The sequence below is a fragment of the Monodelphis domestica genome, chromosome 6 (assembly GCF_027887165.1).
Source record: "Monodelphis domestica isolate mMonDom1 chromosome 6, mMonDom1.pri, whole genome shotgun sequence".
In the NCBI taxonomy this organism is placed as follows: domain Eukaryota; kingdom Metazoa; phylum Chordata; class Mammalia; order Didelphimorphia; family Didelphidae; genus Monodelphis; species Monodelphis domestica.
The window spans coordinates 26,663,232-26,683,658 of record NC_077232.1 but is presented as its reverse complement, the minus strand read 5'-3'; the positions used below and the strand labels follow the sequence as shown (position 1 = coordinate 26,683,658).

The 20,427-nt window shown below is 36.7% G+C and overlaps 1 protein-coding gene across 1 annotated transcript; it reads right to left on the bottom strand.

Annotated features, from left to right (window-relative positions):
* Positions 1 to 6,322: 6,322 nt before the first annotated feature.
* On the bottom strand, positions 6,323 to 7,243 carry monDomV1R1259 (vomeronasal 1 receptor monDomV1R1259). Its single transcript, NM_001167509.1, has one exon. It carries the CDS (start codon positions 7,241 to 7,243, stop codon positions 6,323 to 6,325), a length of 921 nt encoding a protein of 306 aa, NP_001160981.1.
* Between the last annotated feature and the right edge of the window lie 13,184 nt (positions 7,244 to 20,427).

The following is a 20,427-nucleotide window of genomic DNA, read 5'->3' as shown; positions in this document are numbered from 1 at the left end:
CTTTTTATACCCCTTTTTTCCACATCACTTCCTGTCACTCCTCCTTCTTCACAGAAACCAATGGCAGTCCTTCAATTTGCCTAGCATTGCCCAAAGGGGGTAGGCAGTGGCCTTTGGAGTTGTCACTTACTCTAGTAAGTGACTTATGAACTCTCATACTTAATGGTAACTAGGGATACTTTAAGTTCTTGATTTGATTAAAAATAGGCAAGGGGAGAGTTAATCCTATCTTCACAATCTACCCTGTGATTCTTTGGGAGACTAGTCTCCCCAATGAATCACTTAGCATAACTAGCTTATACCTCTAAAGATCTTCTAGCTAAGGGTGTATACAATATTGCACTTTCTAAGAGGAAACTACAATAGTTTCAGATAAGAGGAAAATAAGAGAGAGAGCAAAACCAATGATTTGTAGTGTGTAAGAGGAGGAAATCCAGAGATGTTTTGGACATGCAAAGAGCCTGGAATGGCTACAAAGATCATAGCTGTAGCAGTGGGGGATGGGTGGAGTAATCTTGGCATTCTGAGAGAAAGAGAATTCAGAGGGAGACATTTGGAGCCTATGGCTTTGGCTTTGAGACAGCTAGGGAGAAGGCACAGTCTTTGACTGGGTCCTGATCCAAAAAAAATCTCTCTTTTCATTGACTCCTGATACCTATCCCCCAAAACCTCCAACAAGTGGACAGAGATTGAGAAAGAAGAAAAGTCCACAAGAAAAAATCACAGTCTCCTCTCCTGAACTGAGATTTCTGCTGAGTAGAACTAAAAGTCAGGGCTCATCACCTTGAACCCCTCAGAGGCTTGAGGCTTTTGAGTTCAAGCCTCTTCAACTTTGGGAGAAAGGGATCCCTCCTTCCTCTTTCTTTTGCTTTAACTCACCCCCTTTTCCTCACTCCACCTTGTTTTATAACCTCAGTAGAATAAACTTGTGAATTTATTAACTGGCTGAAGATTGAATGAGGGTCATCTCAAACTGAGTTGGGAGTAAAGGGACCTTTCTTAATTTAAGAAGAGGGGCTTGCTGATACAGCAACAAAGCGATAGAGGGTAATAACCTGGCAGGTTAGGTGAGGGGCCATAATTTAAGAAGGTTGGAGGGGAAAACAAAATATACTCACCCTCTGTCTCCTTCTGGGTCAACTTTAACAACAGAGACACCTCCTTTGCCTTGCCTTGAGGGGGAGAGCACTCTATTCTCCCTCTCTGATTCTTTACCAACTGAAAAATACCCTCTATTACAGAAGGCTCATTGACAAAAAGCCAATTAGGGGGAAAATCCCTTTGGCATAAGAATTTACATTCAGAATAAATGATATGTTCAACCCCTTTCAGTTTAGTCAATACATCCCTAAGTTTATTCTGGATCTTCTGATGCAGTATAGGTTTCCTTTAGATTTCTTTAGGGCGCCTTCTCCAAACAGTTCTTTTTCTTGATTCAGGGAATTAATGATCTCCTTTTCCTGAAGTTTTTTCCTCAAAAAAAAATTTGTCTGGATTTTACAAAAATCCTATACTTCTAACTCATCCTCACATTTTTTGTGATCATCTCCCAAAACAGCAACTTACATTGATGGGGGCAGACAGTGGATAGCTATGGGTAGTAATGGGAATAAGATCCTCATATTCTTAAATCTCGTATTTCTTACCAGTTAGCACTACTTAAGCATCAACTGCAAAACCCTTTTCATGTGTAACTGTTTATGCTTCTCTTCGATCTAGTTTTAGAATGTCAGATTTTCTATTTAGCTCTGGTCTTTTCATCATAAATCTATTTAATTAAATATCAGTTTTGTTTGCCTGGAGGATTATATCAGTTTGCTAAGGTAGGATATTTTTCATTGTAATCCTGTCTCCTGTGCCTTTTTTTTTTTAAACCCTTACCTTCCGTCTTGGAGTCAATACTGTGTATTGGCTCCAAGGCAGAAGAGTGATTATGACTAGGCAATGGGGGTCAAGTGACTTGCCCAGGGTCACACAGCTAGGAAGTGGTTGAGGCTGGATTTGAACCTAGGACCTCCCGTCTCTAGGCCTGGTTCTCAATCCACTGAGCTACCCAGCTGCCCCCTCTCCTGTGCCTTTTGCAATATCCGAGTCCCAGATTTCCACTTCCTTAAGGTACATGTTGTAAAATATTATGTGATCCTGATTGTAGCCCCATGATTTTTGAATTGTTTCTTTCATCTATTTGTAATATTTCCTCCTTCAAACAAGAGCTATGGAATTTGACTATAATATTCCTGTGAATTTTCATTATGTGATTTCTTTAAGAAAGTCAGTGGTAGGGGGAAGCTGGATGACTCAGTGGATTGAGAGCTATGCCTAGAGACAGGAGGTCCTGGGTTCATATCTTACCTCAGACACTGCTCAGCTGTGTGACCCTGGGCAAGTCACTTAACCCCTTTTGCCTAGTCCTTACCACTCTTCTGCCTTGGAGCCAATACACAGTATTGATTCCAAGATGGAAGGTATGGGTTTAAAAAAAAAAAAGAAAGTTAGTGGTGGATTCTTTCAATTCTATTTTACTTTTAGGATCTAAGATTGGGAAGCTTTCTGTAACCAATAACAGGTGGTCTGATCAGAGTTTAAGCATTTATTAATAATTGTTATTTAATAATTTATAATTAAATTTAATATATTAATATGTTATTTTATGTTAATATAATATATTAATATATAATAAACATAAATAATAAAGTAAATTAAAAATCAAGAATAATAAATAATTTACAATTAATAATAATTAATTATATAACATGTAATGTACAATAAAAGAATTAATAAAATACACATTATAATATATAATAAAATAATTAATAAAAATGATATTGAGAGGGAAGAAAGGGAGAGGAGGGAGAGAGGGATAGAGAGAGTGAGAGAGAGAGAGAGAGAGATTGATTGGTTTCCTTTAAGGTAAGATCAGATCCCAGACTTAGGCCCAGCATTGTCCCCTTCATGCTCACTGCTGATCATCAAGCACCATCCCAGAGAATCAATCCATTCCAGAATAGAAATAAAGAGAGCTCTCTTTCTTAAATTTACATTTTAAACTCCTCTAATTCCAGCTGATCCCTCTATGGTGATGTTGCCTGTTAATGCTCACAGTGATGCCAGGGGATGCCAGACCATTAGATTTAGCATTACTTTATAACACCCACTGTTAGGGTGCTACAGGATGGAGGTATTTTACTTTACATATTTCCTTTATTATTTCTTAAAATATGTCATCAAGGCTTTTTTGATCATAACTAAAAGATAGTTTAATGATTCTTAAATTGTTTCTTCTGTATTTTATTCCCAGGTCAGCTTTTTTTTGGGGGGGGGAGTGGGTTATATGTATCATTGTTCAAAACCCATTTCCATATTATTAATATTTGCAATAGCATGATCATATAAGTTCGACATCCCCAATCATATCCACATTGAACCATGTGATAATTCATATGTTTTTCTACTCCCACAGTTCTTCCTCTGGATGTGGATAATGTTCTTTCTCATAAGTCTCTCAGAATTGTCCTGGATCATTGCATTGCTGCTAGTAGAGAAGTTCATTACATTAGATTGTGCCACAGTGTATCCATATCTGTGTATAATGTTCTACCGGTTCTGCTCCTTTCACTCTGCATCAACTCTTGGACATCTTTCCAGTTCACATGGAATTCCTTTAGTTCATTATTCCTTTCAGCACAATATTATTCCATCACCAACAGATACTACAATTGTTCATCTATTCCTCAATTGATGGATACTTCCTCATTTTCCAATTTTTTGCCACCATAAAGAACGCAACTATAAATATTTTGTACAAGTATTTTTCCTTATTTTCTCTTGGGCCAGGTCAGCTTTTTGATAAAATATTTCACATTTTCTCATTTTTTTTTTCATTTTCGATTTTGTTTTATTGTTTCTTAAAGTTTTATTAACTTCCGCTTGTCCAATTCTATTTTAAAAGTAATTGTTTTGCTGTTTTTTTTTCACCATTAGGTGAGTTTTGCTATTTATTAGAAGTTATTTTCTTCATTGCATTTTTCTTTTTATTTTATCATTACTACAATTTTGCTTTCTAAGATGTTATATTCTTCAGGTTTTGTGTGTTTTTTTCCAAGCTGTTAATTTTGTTCCTCATGATTTTCTTGCACCAGTCTCATTTCATTTCCCAATTGTAAGATTAAAATTGGGATTCTGGCCATAGAGTTTAATATTTATTATGATTTATTAATCAGAAATTAGAAGGGGAGAAAGATGAAAGAGAGTCTGGAAAGTGAATGCTACCTTCTTTGGAGGCCTTCTCCCTCCCTTGCTTTCCATTGCTAGTGCCATCTCTCTGACATTGCATCCTATTTTCACTATATGTTTTTATATGTACATAATAATTTTCCAGTTATCTACTTCTATTGTAATATAAGCTACTTGTGGGCAGGAAGCATAATTTAACCTTTCTTGGTATCCCCAGAACTAAGCACAATTCATTGAATATATAAAGGACTTAAGAAATGCTTGTTGATTCCTCTTTTCTTAAAATGAATTTTTGCTGTTATGTTTTGTCTTTATATAGCCTAAATTTCCCTTCATACTTCTGACCATCCCCCTTCCCAGAGAGCAGTTCCTGATAACAAAGATTTTTTTTAAAATAAAAGAGAAAGAAGAAAGTATATCAAAACTAATTAATAAAGAAAAAATTTACTTAGTATTTTATGCTTGTGCACTCTCAGCCTTTGAAATGATGTAAGAAGAGTTGCTTCCTCATTTTTTAAAAAAGATATTGTTTCTCATAATTTTGCAATTTTTCAGGGGAGGAAGCAACATTAATTCTTCAATTAGCCCTTTTGTTCTATTCTTTGACCAATGATCAATGAAAAATGCACTTTGATTTTATATCTTATTGAGGAGTTTCTGTCATGTCTAACTCTTTGTGTTTCTATTGTTTTTTGTTTGTTTGTTTGTTTGTTTGTTTTGTTTTTTGCCAAAGGTCCTGGAGTGGTTCGACATTCTATTCTCCAACTAATTTTATAAATGAAGAACAGAGGGAAACAGCATTAAATGACTTGCTCAAGGTCACAGAGTAAGTGTTTGAAACTAGATTTGAAGTCAGATCTTCCTAAATCCAGACTAGGTCCTCTATCCAGTATACCACCTTGCTGCCCCAGGTTTATATAATTGTATCAGTTCTCTAAGTATGTTGAATATCAGACTCAATGATTATATTTGCTATAACTCAACTCACAAGTATTACTCTTCTTAATCTATTTTTATTGATTTCTTTTGGGGAAAAGCGTGTGTAAAGAGAACCCCTTCCTCCCAGGTTGGTGAACTTCCTTTTCATCCGACCCATCCCATTAGTGTGGTTGGAATGCTCCAGAGGTTATAGGTTAGGAGCATTAGGAACATGACTCAGAACTAAGGGTTACAGATCTAGGTCAGAGAGACTTTGATTGATTCCTGAGATGTGATAGACTATTTCGGAGAGACAGGAAGGGACATGGAGAAAAGGGCTATAAAAGATAAGACTGTAGAAGAGATCAAAGTCCATTCTGCCTTGGTGGCTCAGGTGGAAGACATCCTCATGGGTTGGTAAGACTTACTCCAAAGGGACTACCAGATGTCCACTTGAAGATCAGAACCTTGTTGGGGAGTGAGTTGAAATTCTATGGATCAGACTTTAGGGTGGTAGGCTAGGAAATAATTTTCTACTTCCTTATTTATTTTTTACTATATTTATATTAAATGAAATTGTTAAAAGCTACTATCATCCTCGTGACTTAAGAGTTAATTTTATAAATGAGACCACAACAATTTTTAAAATAATATTGCTTAACAAAGCCAGTTTCTAAATATTACATGTAGCATTTTAACTATTACATATTGCTTTTATTTTCATTATTACAAGTGATTTTGATTTACAACTAACTCTTGTTTTTCTAATAATTCTTCCTTGGTCCATAGTTTTGAAAACCTCCTCACATTATCCTCTAATTTTTGATGTGGCCTTTTATATTCAGGTTGCTTATCCATTTTGAACTAATTTTGTGATACTCTTTTAGTTGTTGATAAAATTCCACTCCATGTGCAGTTAAAAATATTTTTCCCTCTAGCAGTTCTTCTCATCAAAGATATTCCTTTTTCTTTTTTTTTTTAAGTCAATTTAGAACCTTATCCCTTGGTTACAAAAATCATATTCTATTCCTCCCTCCCCCACCCCCTGCCCTTCCCATAGCTGCCTTGCAATTCCACTGGGTTTTACAAGTGTCCTTGATCAGAACCTATTTCCATGTTGTTGTTTGCACTAGGATGTTCATTTAGAGTCTACATCCCCAATCATATTCACTCAGCAAGGATATTCTTTTTGAAAGGACTTATTGAAGCCTAAAAGAAAACAAAAAGCCTGGGATATCTGGGTGTCCATGATGATCAGCATGAAAGGGCTAACTATGGGATAAAATAAAGAAAGTAGAACAGTGAAAAGTAGAGCCCAGTGTCTAGTTTCTTTAGTAGAAGCTACATAGATTACAAAAGGGGAACTGGCTGAATTAAAGCAGACAAAGGTGATCACTGTCATCAGTATGACTTTGGTGGCTCTGGTCTCAGGTGACGCCCTGGAGGAGAGTCTGATGTTGTGAATGTGTTGGACTTGCTGGTTGTGTCTGTACAGGACAAACACCATATAGCCGCTGGAACAGATCATGAGACCCACAAGCAGAGCATTAACAAGTGACTCATAAATTAAAGGTTTTATAATTATGGCATGCAAGCCAAAAGAAATATGCCCAATCCTCCATCTTTCTTCACTGCTATTCCTTGGACTACTCATATTCAGAGGCAGAGTAATATTGAAAAGAAGATTGAAAATCCAGCTCAGGACACAGCAGAGAAGAATATAGTTTTGGGCTCTAGTTTTGATATTAAGGCTTCTAGGACTGATGGTGAGTGCCTGAAAGATACCCAAGAGGCAAGTGCTGCAAAGAGAAACACCTCGGGTCAATATTATGAAGAAAATGAAGATTTTGGCAATTGTGTCATCTAGTAAAGATGTCCATCCCCAATTGTTTATTATTAGGTGAATGCCCCTGAAAAGAATCATCAAGATATGGGCAAAGGCCATATTGATTATTATCAGCCTTATGAGTCTTTTCCTGTGCTCAGTGATGAACATAATGGCATGGAGAGAAAGAAGAAATGTATTTCCCAGGATTCCAAAGAAAAACAGAGTAAAGTAGACAATCTCTGGGCTTTCTTTATGAGAACTCATTACTTGGGGGTCTTGGAGAGCTTTGCTGTCTGATCCAAAATGACCTGGGAAGAAACACAGTGGAAGGTGACTTTTTCAGAATGAGGATTTCCCAATAACATTACAAAACCTGCCCACCCTCTATATGAGGAGCAGCAAACCTTCCTGCACAAGTATTACCACTCCAATATCCATGGGACATATATTGAAATTATGAAGTTACAAATAGCCATTAATAATGAACTATATATCCCACCACTTCAAATTTGTCTTCATTCTATGTTTTCTACTCTTGGACCTTAGCCATGATCATCATCTCCTTTCTACCAGGACCTCGGAATGCCTGTGTGCTCATTAGCTGTGATAGGTGAGCTTTTGTTTTATCTTTCCAGGATCTATGCTTCTAGTCCCCTTCCCTTCCACTTCTTGTGTACATGTACTGTACATGTCCCAGTCTCCCTTCTACATTTGTCTATTTCTTTTGTTTCTCTAATATAATGAAACTGTGTGAAGTGTTATAAGATCTGTGAAGGAAAGGATTGCCTTTATTGCTTTTATTCTTATCCCTACTGTGTAGCATAATTCCTGATACATTGTAAGACCATTTATATTGTCTTTTGTTTAACTGAAATCTGTTGGAATTGAGTCAAGTCTGTGGTTGTAAAGTAGGGTTACCTTTACTCTTTAAGGGATAGTGACTAGAAAAGCTGGTAGATTTGTTGCTTTGATGTTAAAAATGGAAGTCTCTAATGGTGAGAATGTATGATATTGTAGGTATATATACATATGTGTGTGTGTTTGTGTGTGTGTGTGTATTGTGAATGAAGACACTTGGGCAAAGACAAAAAGTTGGATCTGCAAAGCAATAAGAGCTCAGAACATTTTCGAACACACAAATCAATAGAGGAGGGGAGAGACTGTTCCAATGGAAGCTTGAGGGAGAGTTAGTTAGGGGCTCCAACTGCCTGGGAATTCACTTGACTGCTTCTGCCTGAAGATGGAGGACAGACCCCCTTCATCTCTTCTCTGGCCATTGCCTTCTACTTACAGCTGAAGAGATATTTGGTCTTGGCCAGAAGAGAGTTTTTAGTAGGGGAGATAATTTTTGTTTTCTGAAGAGACTTTTATTTCAAAAGCCTTAAATCAACAAGATAATTTAGAAATTAGAGTGACGCTAATTTCTTTCTTTCCCCAGCCTCATCTTATCTCCTTCTTCCCAAAGAATAAAAGATCCTTTAGTTAAAATACTAGCTTGAAGTGGGGGAAATTTAGAGATGTTGCACCAAGAAGTAAGCAAAAGAAAGAGACTGAATCTTGAGCCCCTCCCCTATACTACTTCCTGTTTCTTCTTTCCCAACTGTCTTGATGGAAATTTTCTCACAGATGGTAAATTGTAAACCAATCCCACAAGCTAGTACTTTAGCTAAAGGATATGGGCCCAATTAAAATGATATATGTAATTACTCACCCAATCAGAAGCCAGGACTACAGAAAGTTGCCACATTATGAAAGACAAAATAGGAACTAGATTTTTGTGTGATAGGGAAGTGTCATTTCCTGGTCTGATTTTACCTTCACTCTCAGGGATAAGGGGCACCAGGAAGATAGCCAAACTTTGGTACTTGACTGTGAGTATTTCACAAAGAGTGTGGATACAAGTCATCCTGCGACTCAACAAATATCAAGCACTGCAACCTCAAGTCTCACACTAGGTACAAGTCCTTTCATATTGGCTTAGAAGTTCATCAGTCCTACCTGGATTGGTTTGGTCTTTTTTGACCTTGTGCTCGATTGACACTATGCAGTTTAGCTTTGTGCTTCTTTGGCACTGCGTAATGGCTCTTTTTGTATTCCCTTCTCGTGGGGTGCTCAGGGAGGGGTAGTATCTCTGGTATGGAGGGCTTGTCGTGCCCTCCTAGGGCAGCTCTCCAGCCTCTGACCCTCACCTGACACCCAGCTCTCACTTGTGGCTCCTAGTAGCTGCTAGCATGTGGCAGCGGTCACACCCCAGGCAATGGCTTCGACAGGCCGGCTAAACCTTGTGAGGGTAGCCATTGGGTCGTCGTGGACCCCTGGTGAACCAAGGCTTTGCTCACCCAGCATGTGAAGACTGCTTCAGCTGAACAGACAGAAGAAACCAATAAGAAGGTTTAACGGCTGAGATGGTGATGCAGCAAAGCACTCAGGGCGTGTTGGAGCACAAACGACAACAGGGCCATCCAATGCAGCTGAGGAAGTCTCCAGGTGTAACAATTTTGTGTGCCACTGGACCCAGGCTTCCAACGCCGAGAGAGTGGGACTGTCTCTGTGCATCGACTTTTCCACTGAAATCTCCTTCATACACAAGTGTCTTTGTGCACACTCATCTATCCTAGGATCTCCTAGAATCAGACAGAATCATTAATCAAAGTCCCATAAATATTTTTAACAATAAATGGCATCATTTTCATAGTCTAAAGCTTTTGGGGTATGTTTTGACATAAGGGCAAATGTATTTTAAACTTATATTACTGAAAAATTTTAAAAGTTAAAGAAAATCTTCTTAATACTGTTGACATGTGCTTCAAATAAAAATGGGAGAGAAAAAATAAAACTGAAATAGTATATTGCACATGCAAGCAAAAACAATAATAAAAGATTTAAAACCCCAAAATATATAGCTTATAATCATTGACACACTTTGCCAGCTAAGAAAATATAGAATACAAAGGTTTCTAACCAAGAAATGAGATCCATGTCCTCCTTCAAACTTGGCCATGATCCACTGTGAGTACAAAGCAAATGATTTTCACAAAGTAACAGTTTTTCATAAAGAAGAGTAATATAAGAGATAAGGCACATTCAAGAGTATCACTATCCCCAAATCATAATAGTCCATTTAATGACAATAGCAAACAAACCCACTATCATATTTTATATGAGTCTGTGTACAAAGGGAGATTTTGAGCCTTTGGACTTCATCTCCCAGAAGTCCCTTAGTATTTCCCAAAATTCCATTTTCCTGCATCCCCGCATTTTGCGTGATAGTATTTAAGTGGTTGTAACTCCTCCCTCTTCCTCTTCTGAACCTGTGACCAGGCTGAAGTCAGGAAGTTCTTTTGCTTTAGTTATTATTTTAAAAATGTTAAAAAATATAATAGTTATTCATTATTAATTTTAAAACTCACATTTTGGTTTACCACAAAGGGATTATGAATTTTCAAAAAAAAATTTTTTTTAGCACATAGCCTTACAGTAAAGATAATAAATTTGCCTGGTCACTGGCCACCATGAGGATCTATGGTGGGGATGTGCCTGTGCTCTATTCCCACCCTGCTACCTGCTGTTGTCTGCTGTTTCTCCTGTCCATCTGCTTGGACAGCATTCCTCAACACTTTCTACCCAGCTTGGAGCCTCCTCTTGCCAAGACCAGACCCTCCACAAGATCCTGCCAATCCCAGCCATTTTTTTCCACAGAGGGTAATGTATCTTTCCACCCCAATCCCTTTCCACCCTCCATGTGAGTGTTTCTAGCCTGCCATAGCCATTTTTCAGTGTGGAAAAAAAGAACCCCACACCTTCTAATTTTCAAGCAGAATTTTTTTAAGTTGGTCCTGGACTCCTAGTTTAGGAGGCTGTTACTAAAGGTTTTTCACAGAGAGGGCAGTTAGTTCCAAATATGTAGATTTAAAGTCAGTTTTGAGGAATAAGCCTGATTTTTTCCCCTTCTTTCTCAAGACCCAAAATACTAAGGAGAAGTATTTTTTCGCTCATATTCAAATACGCTATTGTTTTCCCTCAGAATTTTGCTTCTTTCTGTTTACTTCTGAAACAAACCCCATTCAGCTTCTTTCAGGAAAAATACATGCTTGAAACTCTGAAACCAATTTAAGTTGGTGGAGCAAAAAAAGTGCAGGTTGAATCTACTTAATTCTTTTCCAGGGACTTTTTATTTTGATTGGAGATTCCCCACTTTATTTCCTTTTACTCAAGAATATGCCACAAGCTACACTGCTTATGCTACAAACCAACCTGAAATATTTTGACAAAGTTCTAAAAGTCATAACTGCTCTCAACTTGCAGAGTAGAGATTCTTCCTTGTGTTTCTAGGAGGAAATTCATACCTCTGACAAATGAAATCTAAATAGATAATAAATATAGGGAGAGGGGAAGGAAATTAAAAGAGATCTGGAAGCTTATTGCTAAGTATTTTGAGTTTATTCTCCTCCTATAATAGTGAAGAAGTCTATTGGGATTGGTGAAAAGGATTTTTTTTTTGACTGCACTGCCTGTCTACACTTCCTCATTGGTTTATATTATTGTATTTACTGATTTCTTTAAGGTTTAAATTTTTTTATGTTTATCTGTTTTAATTTAATCAATATCTTTCTGTTATACTGAATCATTTTAAGCTACTATGTTTTGCTTGTATTGATCTTTAATTTGTACCTTTACCTCTGCTGAAGAATAAAATATCTCTGTATAAGCCCATGAACATCTTGCCCAAACCCTTGTCACTAGATCCATTGAAGATCACATGTTGACTTTGTTAATTGTCACATAGATGATGATGGATGGACTTCAACAAAACTGTTTAAATTATATACAACCTTTAGAGAATTTAATAAGTCAAGAATTTAATTGTAATTTTAAGGGGTCTTCAGAAATAATTTTAGTAACTAGTAGTTTCTGAATGGATGATTTTTTATATTCATATATATATATATATATATATATATATATATTATAAAGAATGTTGTATTAAAGGTAGAGAAACAAAGAAATGTTTCTACCAAGGTGTTTCATTTATATGTATCAGGAAGCCGGAAAAAAGAGCTCCTGCAAAACTCTTCATTTTAATTTACTTCCCGCAGAAAAATCTATATTTCTTGATGATGTTCTAGACCCAAACAAGTTTGACTTTGTTTAAAAATATGTTTGTCAAGGTTCAAGGATTTGCTACAGCTGTAAAAATTATAACAAATATCCATCAGTTCCTAGTTTTTTTTTAATGTCATACAGCGACTTATGTGAAATATGATAGTGGGTTTGTTTGCTATTGTAATTAACTGGGCTGTTGTGAATTTAAAGACTTCGATACTTCTTTAAATGTTTATTATCTACTGTGTTACTGTTTTATTCTGAAAATCATTTTGTACTGGCACATGGCTGACATAGTGTGTCACTGATTTTAAGCTATACATTTTAATTTTTTAAAACTTAAAAAACATTGATTTTTTATTGCATGTGCAATATAATATTTGAGTTTTATTTTTTCTCTCCTTTTTGATTTTGAAGCACATGTCTGCAGTATTGAGAAGATTTTTCTTTAATTTTTTTATTTTGCAGTAATATAAGTTTTAAATGTATTTGTTCTAATATTAATGCATGCCCAAAAAGCTTTAGACTATCAAAATGATGCCCTTGATTGTTTAAAAAATTTTATGGGACTTTGCTTAATGATTCTGTCTGATTCCAGGACAAGAGAATAAAAGAAAGAACCATTTCACAGTGCCAAAAAAGCACAAAGCTAAACTGCACAGTGCCAATCAAGCATCAGGTCAAAGAAACCAATGAATCCTGATGGGACTGATGTAAATTTTGAACCAAGACAAGAGGACATGAACTTGTTTGGGGTTCTGGGTTGTGGCTATTTAACATGTGTTAAAGGCAGGTCTTCCTTGTCCCACATTCTACCAAGTATCTCAAATTTGGCTCCTACCTGGCTCCTATAATCTAATCCCTTTTCTGTCTTTCAGTGTGGCAAACTTTCTGTAGTCCTGGCTATTGATTGGGTAAATGCATAATTGCTTAAATCATTTTAATTGGACCCTGATTCAAGGACCTGTTATACATTTGTTTTTCATTTACTTAGATTTTTTTTAGACATAACACTTTGACATTTTGCATTTCATCCACAAGTTATTTTTTCTCTTTTATTTGGATTTTTTCATGTTTTTGATTTCCTTTTGCAAATTGATTCATATACCTCATAACTCAGCCATGCATCCCTGAGTGATCTCTGTATTTGTTATTATTCACCTCAGGGGGGCCAAGTTATTGTTGTGAACTTTGATTTAAATTTAAGCAATTTTAGGCTAAGAAACTTGCTACCTCCAAGAATCCAGAATGTTCCATGAAGATAGATGCCTGCAGAGACCACATGCTGTAGCAGAAGATCCAGAGTAAACTTTGGGATATAAATTCAACTATGGGGGGTTGGAATGCCTTTGTTTTGAATGTATTCTCTTATGCCAAAGGGGAATACCCCCAAATTGGCATTTTGTCAATCTAGTAATCATTGGTTTTGTTCTCTTTACCTCTTATCCACAAATTATTGCAATTTTTAAGTTGATTATGTTCCCATGATCCTTTTGGGGAAACTCATTTCCTAATAGGATCACAGGGGATGATATGTATAAATGGAGATATTGAGCCTTTGGACTTCATCTCCAAGAAGACCCTGAATATTTTCCAAAATTCCATTTTCCTGCATCCCCGCATTTTGCTTGATGGTATTTAAATGGCTGTAACTTCTCCCTCTTCCTCTTTTGAACCTGCGACAAGGCTGAAGTCAGGTAATTCTTTTGCTTTATTTATTATTAATAAAATTTTATAAAATATAATACTTAGTTATTGATTATTAATTTTAAAACCCACATCTGCTATATGACATTTAAAGAAAAAAAACCTTAGAAGCTAATGGATACTTGTCACAAGTTTTTCAGGTGTATCAATATTTCAACCTTGGCTGAGATATTTTAAAAAAATCTATTACTGCCATCATTACAAAAATGTACAGAGGAGTCTAGAAAAAAAACAAATCTCGGTACTATTGATGTTGGGCCTTAAAAATGATACCAAGAATCTAAAGATCATTCTGGTGAAAGTATAAAGTTAGCTGAGGAGTTATAAATGAGAGATGCTCCCTTTTGGGAGCCATCCAGGGTACCATGCCCTGGGATCAAATTCCCAGCTCCTTTGGTATGAGACTGTAATGCCCCATCCATTCACATTTTTACAAATGCAAGAGGTGTGGTTTGTAATTGCAATTCATTTCAGCTGCTAAAATGGACCTTTCGTCTTGTTACAAATAACTCAGAGGGAAGCAAAATGATCAGTCAGAGTTGATGAAAAAAATCTAAAAATCATGTCTAAAGACCCCTAATTTGAGATATTTATCTCATTAATATTTCCAAAGGTTGTTATACAATTTTAACCAGGTTTGATGAAGTCTATCCATCCTCTATGTTACAATTTACAAAGCCAAAATAGAAAAAGCTGTTTTTATATGGGCTTTTACAATATTTTGTTCAGTAAAGTTATAGGGGAAAGGGAACAGAATATAACAGTAGTTAAAACACAGTAGATTAAAATGGTTCAGTGTAACAATAGTATTGAATACAGTAATATATGAACTTAAACCAACAAAATTAAATCTTAAACAAAACAATCAGCAAAATATAATAAGATACAGAGACTTTCATAAAAAAAAATGGAGTCTGAAAAGTCTTAAAATTTCACCTCCAGACTCTTTAAAGTTCCTTCTTTTATCCATTCAGATCTCTTTTGTCAATACTGTGGAATTTCCCATAGTGAGGGAGAACATGGGTTTGAGGAATCTCACACTGGGTAGGCCCAAAAGGCAAAGGGTTATTGTAGGGAGATGAATTTCTCCCTTGAATCTCAGGCAAGATAAGTTAAAGGATCAGTGCACTCATGAATGGTAGAAACTGTTTGAAATAGGCAAGGTACTGCTCTTTCATAGAGTATGCCATGCTTGTAATCAACTTCCTGTTTGGAAGTATAACCTCCTTCTCCCCATTCCGTCCCCTCTATCCCCAGGTAAAACATTAGTTTCCCCAGCCATGGAGAGGAAAGCTAATTGTTGCCTAGAGAAAAATACAACCCCCCATTTTTTTTACCATCTTCCCAGAAAGGGGCTTTAAAAAACACACACACACAAAACAAAACAACCACAACAAACTGGGAGGAGTAGGGCAGAAGCTCAAGTAGAGAGTTTTGAGTCTTATCAGAGTTTGAGGGTGGGCAAAAAGCTTTGGCAGGAGAAACGTGGCTTAAAATTTATCTAGGCTATTTTTTTAAAAATTGAGATTATTTTCTTATCCAATCTAGTTGCCAACTGTAAAATTAAAATGAAATCTTAATTAAAAAAATATATATTTTAAGAGGTTTATTAAATGATCATTAGAAATCAAGGAATGAAGAGGATACAAAATAAAGACCATGTACCCATGACTGATTAGCCATTTCAAAATCCCCATGCTTAGTTTAACCATGGCCACCATGTTTGACCACCATGTTCTCTGCATCATGCCAAAGAGAGAGTCAGGACTCTCCCCATCCTTGCCTTATATCTTCTGTCTACAGCAAGTACATAGATAGGAAGTCAGTGGGATCCTGGGAAATGTAGTTCTTTTTTTAGGGTAATAGATTTTTTCAATTATACATAATTAAGCCTAACTAATTTCTATCATTCAGAGAACTAAAGATATAATGTATATGTTTTAAATGTCATTATCTTGGAACACTACACTAGTTACATCATTCTTGTTACAGTTCTCTGAAGATATTGCAGTTCTTTTGGGAGGATTTCTATATACCTCATGTTGAAAGGTGACACCTCTACAGGGTAGGTATAATGGCAAGAGTGTGGACTTTGTGTCTGGAAGACCTGAGTTCCAATATAGCTGAAGATACTTATAGCTGTGTGGTCTTGGGCAAGTCACTTCATCTCTGTCTGTCTCAGTTTCTTCATCTGTAAAATGAGCATAATAATGTCAGCTGTGTTCCAGGGTTGTTTCAAAGACAAAAGGAGATAAGATCCACAAAGTGCTTATTAAGTAGTACACATTTTAGGAATACTTTCCCCCTTCTTTTTGTTTTTCCTTCCTTGAAAAACTGCTATTTAAGTGGGTTTAGGATTAGGAAAAATACTGCTCTGTGTAAATTACTTCTCAGGTTAGTTGTGAAGATCAAATTTGGTAAGATATATTAAGTGCTTTGTAAACCTTAAAATGCTATGTAAATGCTGGCTTTCAGTATTATTTGGATGACCCATCTCTCCCAGTACATCTGGCCTCCTTTTATATACTTAGCCAAAGCCCTATATGCACTGAGATGAGGTGTTAATGGAAATCACACCAAATTGTCTCCTAACTCCCATCATTAAGGCAAGATTAGATGCTGTTGCTTCTAAAGGCATGTAGGTGGTACAGTGAATAGGGTGCTGGAACTGGAGTTCGGACCCCACCTCAGACATTGAATCACTTAACTTCTGTTAGCCTCAGTTTCCACATCCACCAAATGAGTTTTACTATAGCACCTTATGTCCTAGGGTTGTTGTGTGGACCAAATGAAATGGTATGTATACAGTGCCTAGCACATAGTAAACAATTAGAAATACTTCCTTATTTCTATGCTTCCTTTCTTCCTTGAAAGATTGTATTGTACAAGAGGCTTTAGCATTTGAAAGAAATCCTGCCCACTATTACCTCTTAATCAGCAAATTCATTGAAACAAAAGAGAAGAGTGTTTTCAATTAAAGATAGGAGTGATTGACTTTTTAAATCCACAAATATTTTATTATTATTATATGAACCAGAGAGTTCAATCCAAGTCAGTAGGTGCTCCCATTCCTCTCCTGTTCCCATTGGTTAGGGAAGGTTGAGCAGACCATGGGAAAAATACCAAGATGTTTTGGGGCCATAGGTTTGTGTCCCCAAAAGTTCCCAACTCTGTGCAAGGATAATTTGGGCAGTGTAGTGAATTGCCAAGGCACAATCGGTGTAGTGTCCAAGGAACCAGGGGGAAAAAACACTAAATAAAACGAATAAAGCAAAACTCCCCAAACATAGCCCTTACTCCATCAGAACATCCTTAGGGATCTCAATATGGATATTTTTATAGTAAAAAAAATTTGAGGTACAGAGTGTGAAATGCACTTGCTAACAGTTTAGAGACAAGCCTTTGATCCCAGGTCTCTGACTTCCCAAGAAGGGCTCTTCCCATTAACACAGGATGCCTAGAGAGCCACTGCCAGGACAGACAGAAAGATAGACAGAAAGATAGCATGTGTGTTTTGTTCTCTTTAAAGGAAGAAAATTTCAGTATACAAGGGTGTGGATGAGGAATCTAAGAGAACCACAAGTTTTAAGATTAGTTTGTAAACTGGAGACCCCCAAGTTTATCCCTGTTCCCATGAGATTTCACCCTGAGGGAAGTTTCAGATTTAGTTAGTCTCAGATTGAACAATAGACCTTAAAGTTAATGATAATACTGGTTTAGGTGGAGCTGGCATGCCCTAAGGAAATGCTAAGTATCCTTTTATCTTGGAAGATTTCCCCATTGTATCAGAGATCCTGTCACAAGAAGACCCACACCTGGCAGAGACCACCCTTTTTAGTATCCATTGTAAGTAGTTCATTCCCTCAAACCCCCAGTCTCTGGCTAGGGTTTCTTTCCCCAGCCTGTCAGTGTTGTGTGAACACTCTCATTTCCTTGTAGCCATGGTAATGTCAATCAAGCATCTTTCCCTGTCCCTAGGTTCCCCAAAGGGTATGTAATCTCCAGAAATTCTTTCTGAATAATGAAGTAGGTTAGAGAATAAAGTAGATTTGAAGTAGATAAACAGATTAATACATTCCTGCATTTTTAGGAAACTGACCCAGACCCTCCAGGAGGTCAGATAACTTATACAGGTGGTAGGCTAAAAACCAATTAACCTATGGGTGAGAAAAGTGCCAGGAAACAAAGGGACATCAGGATAAATAAATATATCAGAACAATGCAAAGTAACATAGAGCTAACTGTGGCTAAGAGATTAAGTGTATGTGAAAATAAATAACCCCTGAGTGAACTGAGTGCTATACACTTGTCACTGACCACACATACCTGTGTGTATGATAAGGCTTGCTTGTTTGACAAATAAGAACCTATATTGACAAAGGAAATAGCCTTATATCTTGTAACCTATATAAACTGCCTTGTGTCCTCAGTCCAGTGCAGCTTCCACTAGGGAAGTGTGTCCAGGACAATAGATTCATTATTAATCACTAGATTAATAAATAATGGTTCCAATAATTGAACTTCTGGGTGTCCAGACTCACTTTATGAAGTGCCCCACTTTACTTTGGAGTTGTCATCTGGTGCAGTGTCACTCCCATGGATAATGTCCCCAGAGTCCCAGGGTGTAGATCCTGTAAAAGTTTGTGGCACCAGGTTCAGGATGGTACTGAACATTAGGCTTATCCCTTTCCTGATTAAAGACTTGGTATTTCTGACTTCTTTAATAGTTCCCTGTTATTTCCAAGTTAACAAAAGGAAACAGTATTACTCTGTGACTGTCATTAAATATCTAGGAGGGAGAGAGAGTCATGGATAGGGGGAGAGAGGAAAACAGAAGGATATGGATTTAGGAAGGATTTAGGAAGTCTCAAAGGCCCTGAATCCACAACAATCTGGTCCTTTTTGGTTGCCCCATTGACATAGATCAAATTCTGGAAAAGAAAGTGGATATGCCTCTTGCCACACATGAGCTCTCCATCTCTTCTCTTCATCCTATCAAAATACTTATCAGAGTGCTTCATCATAGTTGGTGAAGACAGTAATGAAAAGAGGGATGATGATGAACTAAAGGAGGAGAGAAGAGAACCTATGTATCTTGAGTTCCCAACCCAGTCAAATGGACCTAGAATAGACATAAAAACCTTCCTGTGCTCCACAAAATCATCATTCCTGTTTAACCATCTTTTCTACCTGATTCCAGCACTCAGAGCTCCAGAATCCTGGTCTCTGACTTCTGAAAGGGATTCTCTACAAAGCCCCGTTTTTGTGGTTGAGATCACCCAGAATCACTCACCAGCCTATTCTCTGCTGTCAGCACAAGGATCTGCAGAAATCATCACCCATGTGTGTGGTGACTCATCAGGCCTGGAATTATAGAGGCAGAAGAGTATGAGCTCATTTCCCACAAGAGCTATTATCATCATGTCACCATCTACAAAAGAAAACATTGAGTAAAGGGGGAATTTGGGGTGTCTCTGAATAAGAAACAAACTGTTGTCTATGGTGAAATTCCTGTCAACAAAAAGTATTGATTAATGAGACTCTCCAAAGGAGTATTTGTGAGATATCAAAAGAGACTTTCCCTATGAGTGTTGAGAGGAAAAATAAAAGTTTGATTTTGTCAAGGTCATGGCAAGATTGTACTGCTAAATGTGAAAACAAATAATGCTCTGAAAAAAAAAAAACATGATTCTGGTGCTCTTTTAGGTTTTTTCCACCTTTTTCCTAAGCCTAGATAAACAACATAATGATAAACCAAATAATAATTTGTAGAATTTGCCAGTTTCTGTGGTGTAAATGCTTACATCAAAAGCAGAAAAATCATTTCTTAAACTCTTTGAAACTGTTTTAGTAAACACAAGTAAGAAAGAATAAGGTTGGATAAGGCTGGGATTCTTGTGCAATGTTTTTTAAAGGGCTTCTAGGGCAACTGCTGAGCTCTTAGAGCAATCACTGACTGTCATTCTTATAAGGGCCAATTAGGTTCCTTTGTTGTACCACTTTGTGTATTCCAGATTGATTATGTTCCTATAGCAAAAAAGACTGGGCACAATAACATCAAATTCCCTTATTGACCGGATGATGGGACTGCAGCAATGGTAGTGATTTGTAAAAATTAAAAATAAATCTCAGTATAAAAATATTATATTTTTGGAGATTTATTAAATGATCATTAGAAATGAAGGAATAAAAGGGATACAAAATAAAAACCAACCAACCATGTGCCATGGCTAACCAGTCTACTCAAAATCCACATGCTTACCACCACCATGCTTGCGACATCAAGCCAAAAAGAGACCAGGACCCTCCACATCATTGCCTGATGTCCTCTGTCTTCAGGAAATATGTAATGACAGGAAGTCAGTGGGCTCCCGGGAAATGTAGTTTTTTAGGGTAACAGATTTTCCATAATATATATATATATATATATATATATATATATATATATATATATATATATATATATATATATTTGGGGGGGCTAGTCTCCTCAATTTGATCATTTAACATAATCAACTTTTAAATTACAGTAATTTGAGGATAAAAAGGGAAAAGAACAAATCCATGACAAAAAGCCAGTTAGGGGGAAGTCCCCTTTGGCATAAGGGAATACATACAAAACAAGTGCATCCAACCCC